General features: G+C 35.0%; 1 protein-coding gene across 1 annotated transcript; it reads left to right on the top strand.

Moving 5' to 3' along the window:
- Positions 1–386: 386 nt before the first annotated feature.
- LOC138709456 (stress-induced-phosphoprotein 1-like) lies at positions 387–17,184 on the top strand. Its single transcript, XM_069840230.1, has 6 exons — positions 387–578; positions 1,193–1,402; positions 1,500–1,653; positions 8,043–8,143; positions 10,201–10,330; positions 12,029–17,184. The coding sequence occupies exons 1-6, from the start codon at positions 561–563 to the stop codon at positions 12,142–12,144; spliced, it is 729 nt and encodes a 242-aa protein (XP_069696331.1). The 5' UTR covers positions 387–560; the 3' UTR covers positions 12,145–17,184.
- Positions 17,185–17,880: the final 696 nt, after the last annotated feature.

Raw genomic sequence — 17,880 nt, 5'->3', positions numbered from 1 at the left:
ATTATGAGACGCAAATAATGCCACGGACCCCAAATTGGAAAATACTGCAATAGAGAATTATGTTGGGGGGGGGGGGGGGGAGGCGGCGCAGTCCTTGCCAGGGAATCCCCAGTTTCTTTGGTCGCAATTCTTCACTCCAGCCAGCGCCTATAGATTCAGCATACCGAAGAATTTTGGTTAGGTAATTTAATAGTTTTTAAATTTTAACGTAATATGTAATTTAGTGTTCAATTATTTAATATTTGTGATTATTTTAAGTTTCATGTATCATAATTTTCTTAAGAGTGGGTATTTTGAAGCAAACTCGGGTAATTTCAGGTTTATATATGAGTAATTTCATTAACGACAATTGGCAACATTGCGTATTGATAATCTCAGTAGAGACGGTCGTCCAGTCGGCCGTGCTTGTATGCGTGAAGTGTATTAATTTTGAGTAATGTTGATTACTTAGGCTAGTGTATGTTTCGAAGCATTTACATACATCTATTGATAATCTCTGTACCTTAATTTATATTTGCAATATAACATTTGATACTGAATGTATTGCATTAGGCCTAATAATGGATTTAGGTGAAGAGGTAAGTATAAAATAATATATTCTCATGTTACATAACCTCTTACCTTTTTAATAAGCCTACTTTGAGATCGGTAGCTGACAACATTGGAAATATTTTAGATGATTTTGATTTAATTTCATATCACGTAGTATGTTGTAGGTTTCAGTCTCATAGAAAACAAACAAAATAGGCCTACAGATTTCATATGTATTTACTTCGGAGGTAGGGATGTTATAGACAGTATCTGCCTCACAACCATATACAACTAATTTGAGATGGCTGTGACAGTATCATAGAACTGTTAATTTTTTTCATAATGAGCAGTAAAGGTTTTTCGATTAAAAAAAAGAAGACTTGTAAAAGCTTCATTTCTCACACTAGTTTATTAAACCTTGTCGGACCGTAAAGAAAACAACTATCGTTATGTCCATATTTTTACATGTTGTAAGTTAAAATATTATAGTATTGTGAAATTTTAATTTTCCTACCAATTTTTTTTTATTCTATTAAAATTATAGCAGGTATAAGTATATAGGTGAAGCCTATTAACCTGTTGTATTCTATAGGATACATTGTCAATTTAAGGGTTAATCATCTAAGAACTGAACATATGATTCAATCGACATGTGTTACAGGTTCAGGAATTGAAAGAGAAAGGCAATGAGTGTGTACGGAATAAGAAATATGCTGAGTCCATATTCCATTACACACATGCAATTAAACTGGATCCTCGCAACTATTCGTTGTACAGCAATAGATCATTAGCATTTCTGAAGATGCAACAGTTTTACTTTGCGATGGAAGACGCCAAAGAAACAATAAGGCTTAAGCCTGATTGGGCTAAGGTGGTAAACTTACTTATTTAATGCTTTACTTGCATTGAAATACCGATATTACATTTGTGGTAGCCTATTATTGACAATGAGGTAATTTTTGTTGCAGGGTTACTTTCGGAAAGCTGAGGTAGAATTTTCTACCTTCCATTTCTCAGATGCCCTGATATCATATGGTTTGGCTTTAAAATTACAGCCTAATGATCCAAGTATATTGGAAGCAATAGTGAAAACATCTCAGGAGCGACAGAAAGATAGAAAAGGTAACTTTTTTATTTTTTATTTAATTGTTAGAATTGAAATAAATATTCACGCTTAATAGTGAGCAAAAGAGAAGCAATTACAAAAGATTTAAAATCTTCACAGTGTTCGCCTTGGTGGAGGTTTTTTTTATAATAATGTTATTGATCTAGGAACATCCAAATTTTGAAACTGTATTGGTTCCAGTATTAAGAACCTATATTCTCTTGAATAATATTGATTTTTCTGATTAAAAGAGTTACACACCGTAATATACAGGAAAGCCTATCAGGTCTCTAAGATATTATAATGGATGGATAGAAACACTATTTGTTCTTGCTCATGCAACAAAGTTTGAATTGAAAAATGGACCTCAGGAGTGTTCGTGCTCGCGTGCACTTTTTTAATCGCATAATGAGAGCACCAAATGTTATTGAAAGAGCACCAGGTTGAGAACGCCTGCACTAGAAGGAATGGTGAATGGGAAAAAATTCGGGGCAGAAGAAGATATCAGATGATAGACAAGATTGATACATAGGCCTAGTTCCTACGGGGAGACTAAGAGGAAAGCAGAAAATAGAATAGATTGGAGAATGTTGGGTTTGCAGTGAAAGACCTGGCCTGGAGCAGAAAAGTATGAATGAACAAATGAATTTAGTTCATTATCCATTCCTCTTATTAATGTAACAAAGTGAGCAGTAGGCTACTTTTATTATCTGTTGTTTCACTAAGAGAAAATCTATAATATACAGTCGAAACCATTTATAGCGACATCGCTTTTAACAACATAGTGGCTCTCAACAATGACACTCTCTCACAGATGGCTTTATGGTTTGAATCTAATGGTTTCTTGCTTAGTCAAAATAAAAACTATCAACATAACTTTGAGCCTAAATTATCTAATAAATAAGGACAATAGACTCAACTACACAAAATTTCTAGGATTTTTTATAGACTCCAGTTTAACATGGGACAAGCACATCGAATACATATGCACAAAGCTATCAAGAGCTATTTGTTAAAGAAATTAACGACTTGCGTTTCTCAAAATTATTTAAGATGTGCCTACTTTTCTTTCTTTCAGTCGATAATCCGATATGCCCTAATTTTCTGGGGAAATGGAACCAAAATTGGAAGCGTCTTGATTTTACAAAAGAAAGCCATTAGAATTTTATGTAAATCAAACTATCTGGAACATTGTCAGCCACTTTTCAAATAATCACGGATTTTAACAATCATAAATTTGTATATATATGATCTAGTACTTTATACTCGACAAAATATCGACAATTACTCATTAGTGAACAAATTAATTACACAAGAGCAACACAAACTTTTTAATTATGGGGATGAAGTTATATAATAAGCTCCCAAGTCAATATTATAAATTACCAATCAATAGCTTCAAAACTAGATTTTACAATTGGTTATTAAATAATCCTTTTTATTCTGTTGCTGAGTTTTTCAACACAAATTTGTATGAAATTGTATTTTAATAAATAAGTTTAATTGCAATTTAGTTAGTTCCCTTTAATTTAAAAGTTTCAAATTATTTCATGTTTTCATTGTATTATTTAAATTTTACTGTTCCTTTTATTAGTGTTTTTTTTTTATGTATTTAAGGCCTATATGTTTTTCATTGTATTCTGACGAAGCCTAAAACTGTATGTCTAATGGCCAAATAAATTGAATTGAATTGAATATAATGACGAAATCTAACAGACCTGTCTAAATCCTATATAAATGCTGTATTTAAAAATTGCTTAGTACGACATCGCTTATTATAACTTATCATATAAAACGACATATTTTTATCACATTTTCGGAGAAATTTATAGGATATAACGTCCAATGTTGAATTTTGTTTGTTACATATTTGGGGATTACTGACAACAATGTAATACTTATTTGTTTTCAGTTAGATTGTAGATTTCAAATCAGTTTGTCTGTTAAACAGTCAAAGCAAGCATCACTGGGAAAATGTCAGAAATTGGCTATAAATCCATCCGAAATACCTTCGTTTCTTGTATACCTGACATATAATTTCTCAGACAATAATGATTTTAATGACAAAACCCAGTGGTACCACTATCATTTTGCATTGGACGAGATAACGAATCACTTTCTATCTTTCCATCTAACTACCAAAAAGCGTATATATAAGGCATACCAAAAGCTGAACAAACCAAACCAAATCTAACCTGTCACTGATCTTGAACCTTAAGAAAATTACGGCTTATAACCTTCACACAAAGCAGGCCATTTCTTAGATAGCTATACTTGGCTCGGAAACATGACGGCCTCTCTTCTTGGAATTGGTAATCCCTCATAAACCCCCATCCTCTACTCAACCCCTAGCCGCGTGGCAGAAATACAATAGATTTCAGCATTGCCAAATCTAGTAGTCATTGCCTCTACCTGTTGGGTTTCACCCGTTCTCAGTGTCTTTGTCGACGTGTTGTTTTATACCGTTGTGCGCTTCAATATGTCTAATTTATTCCGGCCATGATTAATGAGTGTTGGAGATGATCCGCAGCCAGGCCTCCTGATACACCTGAAGATCCAGGACCATCACGACAAGAACAACAAATAACACCGTCGAAGAAAACAGAGTATCTTATTTGCAGAGGAGCGTAGCTAAGAAAACAAAGTGTTAAAATTGTGTCTAACGTTAGAAATTCTATCCATAAAGTAATCGAAAGTTCAGGCAGTTTAATAAGTATAAATCTTAATCACTTAACATCGGACGCAACCGGCGGAGTTGGATATATGGGCATAGAAATTAAGAATTACGGTTCACCAAGTAAAGAGAAAATAAATTAAAACAGAATTCGGTAAGATAGACGATTTTATACGTGATTTACTTCGCCGAACAGTATGTGAACAGTACGCGAAAGAGATATCGCCAACAGCAACACCGTCCTTAGCAACCTAAATAATAACATTATTCACAGCAGTGCTTAAAAGTTTTCTAACTTACAGCAGTGAATTAAATGTTTTTAAATCCCTCTCTACATGACAACCAACATATTAGCAATAGTAAAATGAATGTATATGGACTTCTTCGCCAACACATTACAAAGAAAAGCCCTACAATTTAAAATTAAATTTACATACCAGTAATGAATAAAATATTGTATAGCACACTAGAGTAAACAGATTTTATGCGTTCGTAGAAATTATCACCCAAGGCGAAGTAGATAAAATCTAACTTTACTCTTTTGTACTATACATTCTATAACTATTCAATGATCACAGTTTCAGAAAATTTTACCAGCGCAACATTCTTAATTAAGTACAAAATTCTGGAACTTCAATAACATGAGAATTTAACACTTATTATAGAAGTCTACATTTTTTTGTTTATTTAGGCAAAACATGTTAGTGAAAATATAAATATAAAGTGTTTTTAAAATAAGTTTGTTCATTTTTATACCAATTTTGTTTTAGTAATTATAAATTAAGGTATATTTACAAAGATAATATAGTCTTTCTGAAAATCGCGGTTTCACGGAACACAGTTTGAAAAACGTTCGCAAATCACAATGACTTCAAGAATTGGCAACTCAGCTAAGGGTTTATCCCTTGCGCGTGCCTGCAGTTAACTGGTGAAGGGTATGAGGGAAGGTCGTCATGTTTTCGTGCGAAGTATACTCGTCTGTTCACCTTTAAATTTCAGTGTCGTTATCTGGGGTCATATTGTAAAATAAGCCGGTTTCATCTGCGTTCAATATATCATCTGTGTTCGAAAAGAGACTGTATTTTCTCTCTGCCCTTCTAAATTGTAGAAATCATTGAGTGTGATACACCTAATTCCTTCACGATGCTGACATTTGTTTCTCTATTTTCTAATCGCCATTTATTATGTGTGACTTTTCATTACCTATGTAAGTGTGCAGCCTAAAATTTATAGATAGGAAATTTTTAGCCCAAAAAAAAAACCGAAAACCCAGTTTGTGCAACTATTGGCTATAACGACCGTAAACTGGCTTTCCCTTTGGAGTCGTTATAACCGGTTTCGACTGTACCTATTATAAATATCTACATGTTAGACTTGAAGGCATTTTGGAAGGCGGTTAGCTTCTATATGCGCCGTAGCATTTCTGGTATGTTTTGTTACAAGCTTGTACAGTAGAACCAATCGGAATCCGTCTATAACAAGCGCTTCCCAAGTTCGTTTGTTCACGTGCGAGTGTTTCAATACATTGAATAAGTAAAACTAACATTTACTGTGTGTATGTAAGGTAAATAAATGGAAGAAGAGACTGTAAAAAGACAAGTATTACACAAGCAGGCGTGGAAAATAGTGTTTAAGGTGTATAATTATTTTAAAAACGTTAACGAGCAGAACGCTGCCGGCCATCTTGATGCTGGCAGCAACGTTGCCAACATGCAAGAAACGACTGCAGAAGTATGTGGTGTGGGATTGAGAACCATGCAAAGAATATTGTTAGTGAAGAAAAGAGGGTTTGTTTGGTGTCATGCTTACAGTAATCAAGGGCTAAGGTCATTATTGTCTTTTGATAATTTAAATTCTCTCCTGCGCTATTTTTATTTCATGTGCTCGTGAAGTCGAATGTGGCAATGTTGTACGCTGCCTTGCTTTCTCTATCTGTCTCTCTCGACGCAAACGCTAGCAGACAACCGCTTTCTGAATTGCAGTCGACTCTAACTACATATAGTCTTGATTATTCAATGAGGACAGCGAGGCGTCATGTATGAGAATATATCTATAATATAGTTTGTAACTACGCAAAATATTAATGAGTTTCTCTTGTAAATTACCCAATCACAGCATGGAAACATTAATGGACATTATAGGATCTTCATCTAACTGCAAATACACGACTAAGTTTCATCGCCTTTCTTCACGGTAATAAACTACATAAAAAGCAGAGAAGACCCACTCAAATTATTTCTTCTCAGAAGCTATTCCAAGCAATACTATGCAAATTACATCTGTTCGATTACTCTGGTTGTAGTTCAAGAGGACTTACTTACTGGCTTTTAAGGAACCCGGAGGTTCATTGCCACCCTCACATAAGCCCGCCATTGAGCAAGATTAATTCAGTCTCTACCATCATATCCCACCTCTCTCAAATCCATTTTAATATTATTTTCCCATCTACATCTCGGCCTCCCCAAATGTCCTTTTCCCTCCAGCCTCCCAACTAACACTCTATATGCATTTCTGGATTCGCTCATACGTGCTACATGCCCTGCCCACCTCAAAAGTCTGAATTTAATGTTCCTAATTATGTCAGGTGAAGAATACAATACTTGCAGTTCTGTGTTGTGTAACTTTCTCCATTCTCCTGTAACTTCATTCCTCTTAAAGGCTGTGTGATGTATCTTGTCTCACTGTGAAAAGAGAGGGAAAGGAGATATATCTTACTTCGTCTGTGTTGTTATGGCAATGGGGAAGTGGAGCGATGCCATCCATCCAGTGGCGGAAGCGACTAGTTGATGCATTCTGTAGCGCAAAATAAAATAACAAAATATCTCTCTTCATACTGTGTAGTTCCGTCACTGAGCTTGTCTTTCAAGAAACTGAGTTCCTGTAGCCTGTACAATAACAAGATTTTGAAAGGAATCCTGAAAGTTTACAACCCTCTTATTATCTCCACCCTGATTTGAAGGGACTTGGTTTTATTGCTACTGAGACAAGATAAACCTTACCAGATATAGTCCCAAATATTTTCCTAAGCACCTTATTCTCAAACACCCTTAACCTATGTACCTCTCTGAAAGTGAGAGTCCAAGTTTCACAACCATAAAGAATAACCAGTAATATAACTATTTCATAAATTCTTTCAGAATTTTTGACAGAAGACTGGATGATAAAATCTTCTCAACCGAATAATAACACGCATTTCCCATATTTATTCTGTGTTTAATTTTCTCCTGAGTTCAAGAGGACAATACCTAAAAAACTGAATTTGACCAATTTAGTTCTCTACTGCTTTGTTAAATTGTTCACAAACAGCATAAATTATTATTACATGAGTGACGAAATTTAGCCTGCAATTAAAACAACTGTGATCATTAACGTCTTTTTTATTGTTATTTTCGAAGTAAACGATTTCAAATTATGTTTGGTGATTACTACCAATGGTGCAAAATGGCTATCGACCGTTTGCTATTATAGTTAATCTAAAAATCTGCATTTGGAGGTAAAGGAAAGAGAAATATAAACTTCAAAGAGATTTTTACTTCCTTCTTTATCAAATAAGTGAGTAGCAATTATTCTCTTTCAATGTAGTTATAGTAACTAATGCCCAGGCACTTGAATGTTCTCCATTTTCCTTTCTTTCAGTGTTTATTTCATTATTATTTTGCAATATGACATTAAAATATTCGTGTTATCCATAATTAATGTATCAGAGATCTTCATGAATATTTATTGTTCCAGCTGATGATCAAATACCATGGCTTGGAGCTGGTGTTGGTATTATCATGGGCGTCATTATTGTTATAGCAGATCATATACTTACTCATAAACCAACATTAGTGGTAAGTGCACAAAATCTTCATATGTGAGAAGTTGCAAAAAATGTATATATAGTTGGACCATCGGATCTGTGCCCCCATAAGATATGCGAACTGAACCCTAATTCCTTCTCAGCCTCGGTAATTCATTTCTTTCCCTGCATTCCTATCTCTCTCTCTTCTATCTCTCTCCCATTCTGTCCCCCACTACTCACAATTTTGGCCTTCTTGCGGGACAGTTTACAATATTTGCACTTGCAGTCCAGCGTTGTCAACTCAACATGAATACTGTAGCACGGAGTGGCGAAAGAAATATTATTAAGCAAGTACGTAATAGCATTTTGCAATGAAGAGAAACAAACAGGTCAATATGTTTCCTATAAATCAGGCAACGAAAAGAACAACTGATATCACAGGTGAGGCTTATTTTATTTCAGTTGATTATGTATTAAAATTACTTACTTAATTAATACTAATAATACAACATTTTATGTAATTTATATAGACAGGTCAGAACTCCTAATAAAGAAAATCAGGAGAGAGGGAGTCTGTGCAGGAGATGAAAAGCTAGAATCACCAGAGAAGAACAGACCAAGGGAACTTTTAATTATTGTAGATGATATGAACCGATATATTTTAAGAAGAAAGATACAAGAATTTTATACCGTTCAGAAAGAAGTTTCAACATTGAAGAAATTACTGAAGCTTGCAAGAGAAGCAATAATTTCCAAGGTTGGAGTGAAAAACTACGGAAAATGATCCGAGACATGGGATTTAGGTTTAAAAAATGTAGAAATACAAGAAGTATTTTGATTGAAAGAAATAATATTGTAGCATGGAGAACCAGTTATTTATGACACCGTTTGACGGAAGTTTGGCAACATCCCTATTCGGCAAGGTTCGTGGCCTGCTGTTTAACGTGGTGGGAGGAAAGTGGGTGGAATGAAGTGAGTACAGGCGTTAACTTTTCCAAGAACGATGACAGCGCTGAAGGGGCACAGATCCGATGGTCCGACAATACATGTACAGTATATGCATATATATAATATTTCAAAGTATTTAATTTTAAAATAAAATACTTTGAACTAGATAAGCCACAGACAGAAATATTATTTACATAAGTTTAGTATCTGGCTTATCGGAACTAGTCAGTCATTCATTCATTCGTTCATTCATTCATTCATTCATTCATTCATAGTGTTCTGCCCAAGGGCAGGTCTCTCACTGCAAACCCAGCATTCTCCAGTCTTTCCTATTTTCTACCTTCCTCTTTATCTCCTCATATGGTTCATAATGTCGTCTATCATTTGATATCTTCTTCTGCCCCAAAGTAAGTTCAGCTGCCATAAGTGGCTTTATATGTTTACCCTACTGTACTCTACTTATCTTGTATATCAAGAGAGAAGTTGTAATTTATAACAATCTTTTCATTGAATGTAGGTGGTATTTATGTTACAAATAAGTACTGTATAACTAAAATACCATGTAATAATTAAATATGTAAAGCATTTATGAAGTGTAAGTAGCAACCACGAAGCTAAAAAGCATTAAGTCAATTTTTCTTTTTTTAAATCTGTATGAGGCATTGAATTTGTATTTCTGTTGTGGAACACATAGGCTAGGGAATTATTCTACAGCTTAACATAAACATTCAGTAAATTTATTCTGTTTCCTTCACGATATAATCTTTTTTTCCTTCTCCTGAAAAGTTGCAAAAACTGACTTAATGCCTTTCAGCCCTGACCGATTCATATGTACCGTAAAGTGGGGTGACTTTGAACGCCGAGGTGACTTTGAACAGTAATTTAGCGCCTTTCTAAATTAAATGCTGTACCCTATTGCGAAAGAACTGAACTAGTTCATTGACAACTTAAACATTTTTATCGCAATTGGGCACAGCATTTAATTTAGAAAGGCGCTAAATTACTGTTCAAAGTCACCTCGCCATTCGAAGTCACCCCTCTTTACGGTATTACATTATTTTAAAAATTAGAATGAAGGGACTAAAAGATGGTAAAATAGATTATGAATAAAGTAAAAGTTATAAAGTGAAATAAAATATGTATTACTTTTTGTTATAGCATCCGATTCTTATGGCACTTCTTACCATAGCTGTAGCTATGATTGGGTATGGAATTGCTCGAGGATTCCGTTACTATGTTAAATGCCAGAGAGAGTCATTGCTCGAACCGCCTGTGGATTTATTTCCAGGTTAGAGCTAATATATATTTTCTAAATTATAGACATCAGCTCAAAGAATTTGAGTGACCACAAGGGTCCTGAATACAATAAACATGTACAATATAATGTGATGTGATACATTAAAGAAAAAAAAAAGAAAGTTAATTGTTGAAGGCAAATATAAGTGGATTAATTGAAATAGAGATGATGATGTAATATTTGAAGGGAATCCTTGATAATATTTATAAGGACAGACATTACATAATCAAAAGGAATGTGAAATTCCTTAAGATAATTCCATGTGAATTTTGTAATAGAACCTCTACTGCCAAACAGCAAACCAATGACAGACCATTGTTTAAGAGGGACGTTATACTTTTAAGAAAGATAAGGCAGATAAGGTTCATATATAGATTTCTTCTCAATATCAACTTCGGTGGCCTGATTTAGGTTTCTTTCGAAACGGATAGTAGGGTCAAGAACAAGAGCCCGTTTTAATCATCCGTTAATAGCAATAATGTCTGCCCGTCTAAAAGAACCATCTGATGACACACAATGTACCTCCTCATGAATCTCCCAATTTAAAGTTTTTAACGATGTTGCCAAAGCATGTCGTACATGATGATGTCTAGCATTGATCAGCAGCTCACCTTTAGGGCATTGTCCAAGCACGTGTCCAAGTGTTTCAAGCTCGCTACAGTCTGGATGACGGCAGCGGGTTGTGCTTAGAGTTCTGCCCAGTATTGTGCAAACCAGCGAAATATTGCTCGACATTTTTAAAGCATTGGTCCATTCTGAGGAAGATAGGCCCTTTCGATTGCTTAACCGTGAGTTAGCCCGTGGGGAGATCACTATAAACAATAACCCCTTTACCACTTAAGGTATTGTTGGTCCAAGTTTGGAGTGCGTCACTTCTTAAGTGTTTACGAATTTTACGACCTGACCAGTTGATAGCATCAATAGCTGTGATATTCAATTTTGACAGAGCAGAAACTTTTTCGCTTACAAGGTCCCTAACATTGTGGAGATGGCAGTCATCAACACGAAGAAGAGTATTACAGATATTTATATGTTGTACATAAGCTTCCCAAAATGCTTTCATTAAAGAAAGACCACGATATTTTTTAGGGGAGTAAAGCATTCCGTCAGGGCAGTCATGAGGAATACCAATAAGCTCTTTGCATGCTCCTCTGGTAACTTTATCTAAATCATTAAGAAATTTGGTTTTGATTTGGTAGAGTGGAGCACACTGTAAGGGATAAGTAAGAGTGGGCCAGAGATATTGATTCATAATCGTTATCTTCTGATCAGGTTTTAATAAAGGGGAGAGACAGTTTAGAAATATTTTTACTGAATGTGGTAAAAACTGCACATTTATCAAAAATGATTTCATCATTAAAATTAATACCAAGGTATTTAATGCGGTCATTAGGATTAAAAATGGATTGAATGAGTGTACCATTAGTAGAAATGACATTAAACTGGGATAGGACACCACTTTTAATTGCTATTAGATTCTGGAATTTTGCACAAAAGTGTGTTGTAATGTCGCATAAGTATTTTATAAGTATGGCTGGCTAGATGGATCAGTTTGTTTAATTATAAACTTCTACTTTGCCTTCTTATAAGATCGATATTGTAATGTTGTCTATTCCATAGTATCAATGGTACTTACTATCATTAAAGATAAATTAATAAATACAATATGTGCTTATTCTTTTGTTTCAGAAGAAAAAAAGGACGATGAACCTGTTGAATTAAGTGATAATGTGAAGGAGGAAAAGACACATCGATCATATACAAAAGCTCAAGCAAGGCAAAGGTTTAAAAAAGGGAGGAGTTAGCTGACGTGAGAAATGAAGATTATTGTGTGTTTACTTATAAAGGATATAAGAGTTAAATTCACAAGAAGCCTCAACATTAAGTATTTTTACAAATCATTAACTTCTTACCATAGCAGCAAACATGTTTCTACAGAAGATTCAAAGTTGTGTTGTTGTTACAATGTTTGTGGCATAATTGTGCCAACTATGGTAGAAAGAGATGGGTTTTGAAGTGAAACACTAGTGTTGGCTATCACACTGTTGAAAATAAATTTTGTAAAATTTGTTGGTAAAATGTATATTACTGACTTGGGTTCTGTGGGTTATTACAAGAAAAGTCTCTAGCTCAGTATTTAGAAACTCATTGAGGACTAAGCTTTTGTTTTTTACAGTGTTGTCATTTTATATTCGTAATTGTTTGGTGGGTCATTATCGTCATTAACCTTATTAAACGTAGTGATGCACAGATGCATTATTGAAGGGCTGTGTAAGGTATAATTTAAGCACTGACTTAATAGTAGATATCTTGCTGTTTGGATGACAAACTTAATTTGCATCAACAGTTTTGTTCTGTATGTTTATTTTACTAGGTGTGATTGGAAAGTTTTAAGACAAGAGCCGCCACTGCTCAATAGGAGGGAGGGGGTGGGTTTGTCCGTGGGTGTGAAAGAGAAAGCTTGTTTTGTCCTCGAAATGTCCTGAAAAGATCACCGTGATAACTTTGTTCAGTAGAGAGTGGCAGGCTGGTGAGTGAAGAAGTGTTTTCAGTTCTCTGCAGATTTATCAATTTCGCAAATGGATGAAGAAACGAAACAGCGAGTTTGTGTCAATTTTTTTGTGACCTGGAAAAAAGCATCAGAGACTTATGAACTCATAAAAAATCCTTCGGGTATAAATTTCTGAGCTGCTCAAATGTTTTTATTTGGTTCAAGATTCAAAAATGGCCGAGAATCAGTAGAAGATGACTTCCAGTCCGGCAGCCCTTCCACTTCAAAAACCAACAAAAACATTGTGGAAGTTTTGTGTGCTCTGACCATCGACTTACAATTAGCAAAATGGCTGATGAACTGAACTTAACTTTCTACACAATTCAGTTGATTTTAACTGAAGATTTGAACATGCATCAAGTGTCCGCAAAATTCATTCCGACATTGTTGTCAGACAAGCAGAAATAATATCATCTTCAAGTGTTCCAAGAACTGATTAATCAGGGCGAAAATGTGGTAGTTACAGGCGATGAATTATGAGTTTATGGGTATAACCCAAAAACAAAGGCACAATCATCACCAGGGAAAGAAAGTTCATGCATTTGCATATGTGTTTTCTATCGTTGTGTGAATATGCTGAAAGATTATCTACATCATACCTGCACAAACAGCGCTCCTTCGGAGTGGGAGAGCCATGTTTACCGCTCGCCAAAACGGAGAGGAAGATACGTCAGAATGACATAGACTTGCTATAGGTAGAGGAGAGGGAAACGACCACTCGGTTATCTAGTAGAGTGCAGTGTGTTGGCCTATTCTCAGTAACTGTTTCATGTTGCTTACCTACTGCTACAGTACAGTATAGAGGAATCTAAAAGATGGAACATAACATTTAACGATTTACAGCTCAAACTTATTGATCTTCAATGTGACCCATCCACACTTGTGGAGTAACGGTCAGCGTGTCTGGCTGCGAAACCAGGTGGCCCGGGTTCGAATCCCGGTCGGGACAAGTTACCTGGTTGAGGTTTTTTCTGGGGTTTTCCCTCAACCCAATACGAACAAATGCTGGGTAACTTTCGGTGCTGGACCCCGGACTCATTTCATCTGCATTATCACCTTCATTTCATTCAGATGCTAAATAACCTAGATGTTGATACAGCATCGTAAAATAACCCAGTAAAATAAAAAAATCAATGTGACCTAAGGGCTAAAGATCGTTTGAACAATACTACTAGCCTGGTTGAGTTTTACAAGACTCAACATTAGCAATAATATCCACGACTACAAAAGCTGGCTGTGAAAATGATTGCTATGTTTGTCTCAACATTTATATTTGTGAGCAACTGTTTTCTATAACCAACTTTAATAAAGGCAGGCATGGAACATCTTTAACTGATGTTTCATTATGATCAGTAGGCTACTGTTCCTTTCAGCTGCCAACAGCATAAAACCCCATTTTAATATACTGATAAATAAAAATATAACAAAATGATATTGTACATTTAAGTAGCTATAGAATTTCTATTATTTCTGTAAAATAAATATTTCTTTATTAATTAATAATAGTCCAAGATAGTTTTGCAAACACTGAACGGGAATTCATTTCATAAACACTCGTAATAGTATTTTCTTTTGTGTACATTTTGTATGAGATCACCCCTTTTTCCAGTCCACCCTTATACAGAGCGCAGTCAATATCTGCTTCTGCTCATGAGCTGTGAGCCAGCTCGGAGACTGCAAACCTTGTGCAGGCCTGATCTACATGAATCACAAATTTCTGAATACAATGATATTATTTCTGTTGTGCATAAGAGTGCATATTTTGCCTTTATTTATAAAACCATCATATTTTAACATTTATGCAGGGAAACTGCATATGATGTATGTTTATTTGTCTTTCCCTCATTTTTAAAAGTGTGTAACCTCGTAAACACGACTAATTTATTTTTATGAATTTTGAACGTAACGATGACGCCCTCATAGGGAGCCTCTCAAGTTAGCAATTGGTATTCCTTTACTGCAGTCTTTAGCAGATTTCGATAGAACAATATCCAGTTTAACGTCAGTTCCAGGAAATTTAGGAGATAAAGTGAACGAGAAAACAGCAAATATTCTTTCCAAAAACCCTGGCTATTATCAACTTAAAGAAATACAAGATATTCTCGAAGGAAAAACACCCCAAAAACCAACAAAATTTTCTATAGAACAGCTCACAGCTTTTGTGCAAGACCCTCTTACTTCTTGTGAAGTTTTTCGTGCTACAAAGCTATGCTGAGAGACAACAGGCGAAGAATGACAATAGAAAACATACCGGTACGTCACTGCTTAGTTGTGAACTATAACAGCATAAATGGAGCATTCAGCAATGAGGCAAGCACTTCAAAATCCATAGACTGAACGTAAGTTACCTATACCTTATTATTCTGTTAAAATAATCTCAGATTGATAATGCATATTTTGTAGCATATTTATCTATTTTTACGGCATAAATGCATACATATTCTTCACGTTTTTAGGGAATGAACTTCCTTTCCCTGTTCATCACAATGGAAGAGTTCAGATTCGCCGCAACTGAGAAAAGCGTGACAAAGTCGGTTGAATGTGAAGACAAAGTTGCTGGTTTTTTTTTTATTCTATGAGTATCACGTATATGCCCCTAGGGGGCAGACAATCAACCAGGAATACTATAAAAGTGTCCTTGAGCATTCACGCGAAAATGTGCGGAAGAAAAGGTCTGTACTCTGGCGAGACAAGAATTAGATCCTGCACCACAACAACGCACCAGCTCATTGTGCGTTCTCAGTCAGGGAATTTTTGGCCAAATTCGAAATTTCTGTGCTTCCTCAATCTCCCTATTCCCCTGATATACCCTCTGCCGGCTTCTACTTGTTTCCTAAATAGAAATTTTTATTGAAAGGGAACTGATTTGACTCAACTGAAGACATCCAGGCAAATATGTAGAAGGTTCTTAATACCCTTAAGAAAGAAAATTTCCAAGAATGCTTCCAAAAGTGGAAACACCATTGAAGTCGGTGTGTTCAGTCAGAAGGGGATTACTTTGAAGGAGATTCATCACAATAGCCTATAAATACTGCTATTTTGAAATTACAAGCCCAGTTTTAAAACTTTCCAATCATACCTCACATATTTTGAGCTCAGTTTTATTTATAGAATTGGACTGATTTTGTGTTGTTTGAAATTAACTATCCTTTCTCAGTTCCAGAATTGTGAGGGTTTCTTCAATTGTGCAGAACCACATAATAGTACATTATGCAACGAGCCTATAATGATAGTAATTAAGAAGCGAGTATGGATGTTTATGAAACTCGCTTGCGCTCGTTTCATAATTTTCATTCGAGCATCTTAATTACCATTATAGGCGAGTTTCATACGATTTTTTATGCTCGACCATATTTCTAACTTGAAATTATTCAGATACATTTTATTTATATCTGACAAGATCGGAAGTGACCTTGTTCTAGGTCGTGAATTGTGAGATGTGCGCAGATGTGAAAGTATTGATTTTTTCCGAGGAACAGTAATGTCATTGACCTTGGTGTAATCCCGTTAAACTTGGTATAACCTTGATTATTGAATTCGAGATTGAAAAACGAAATGACAAATTGAATTTATTTGAATATTATTTACAATTAGCGCTAATTATTATGGTAACAGAACATAACCTTCTGCGACAGTATTGGATTTCCAGCCTCCATGACTTTTCACTAATTCTCTTTCGATTGCATATCCGAGAATAATCGATACTTCCGGTTTTATAACGGTACAAAGCTGACTTGTCATTGGCTGAACATCTGTAAGCTGAGTTGTCATTGGCTGAAAACACCTGTACTTTAATGAGTAGGTGTACTTTAATGACATGCATTAAAGGACTGCTACCAGGGGTATAATTACTACATTTCGGCATGGTCGAGCATAAAATTATACAAGAGAGACGCAGTTTGTAATTTTTTATGCCAGAATGTTTATTTTTCAGTTACATAATCTTTTCAGTACTAGTATATAAAAAAAGAAACACTCAGTTTCATTATAAAACGTGTATTAAGATTGTATAATTTTGAATATGCATCTTTTAGCTTATACTGTATAAATCTTTAAATTTTTTCACAGTCCATCATAATTTTCATCATCCTGGTAAGATATATTGCTCTCGTATTTTTGGCAATGAAAGACGTGATAATGCTGGAATTCTGTGCATCTTGTGTAATGTGTCAGTTTTACAAAACGTATTTCCTAAGGAGATGGAAGTTATTCTCTGTCATACACAAACCTCTAAATAATGTATATGGAATAGGTATTGGAAATGTTAAATACAGTGGATTTGTTATCAATTATAGATATTTTTGCTTCATTTCTTTAAAAGATAAACTTAAAATACCTAATAATTTTGATTCTGTCTGAGAATGTTTGAGATATGTAGTATTGATGTGGTGTGCCTTTGACAGTTTTATGTCACTTGTCCTATATAATCTGTTCTTTGGATTCAGTCTTTGCAAATAAGTTCTTTCATTTTGCCAATTAAAATACTGCATTTTCCTATCTCACTTAATTGGACAGTGTTTTCTTTATCGATAATATTCTCCATGTGTGTAGAATGGCATATGAAGAGTAATGTATGAATATAAACTTATGATTGGTTAGCATGTCTGGCCGCGAAACCAGTAACCTGGGTTCAATTCCCAGTCGGGGCAAGTTACTTAATTGAGGTTTTTTCTGGGGTTTTCCCTCAACCCAATATGAGCAAATGTTGGGTAACTTTCGGTGCTGGACCCCGGACTCATTTTACTGGCATTATCACCTTCATCTCATTCAGACACTAAATAACCTAAGATATTGATAAAGCGTCGTAAAATAACCTACTAAAATAAATAAAAATGATATAAAGTTCGGCCCTCCAATCTACAGACCAAAAGGTAAGAAAACTTTCCACTGTTAAGTTCGTTAATTACCTATTTACTACCTTCATTTTAGTGCGATTCCTTGAGTGGTAAACACAGACTTCAGTAAAATAAGTCAATATTTCAGGACAAGT

The sequence above is a fragment of the Periplaneta americana genome, chromosome 11 (assembly GCF_040183065.1).
Source record: "Periplaneta americana isolate PAMFEO1 chromosome 11, P.americana_PAMFEO1_priV1, whole genome shotgun sequence".
Lineage (NCBI taxonomy): Eukaryota > Metazoa > Arthropoda > Insecta > Blattodea > Blattidae > Periplaneta > Periplaneta americana.
This window is presented reverse-complemented; position numbering and strand designations above follow the sequence as displayed.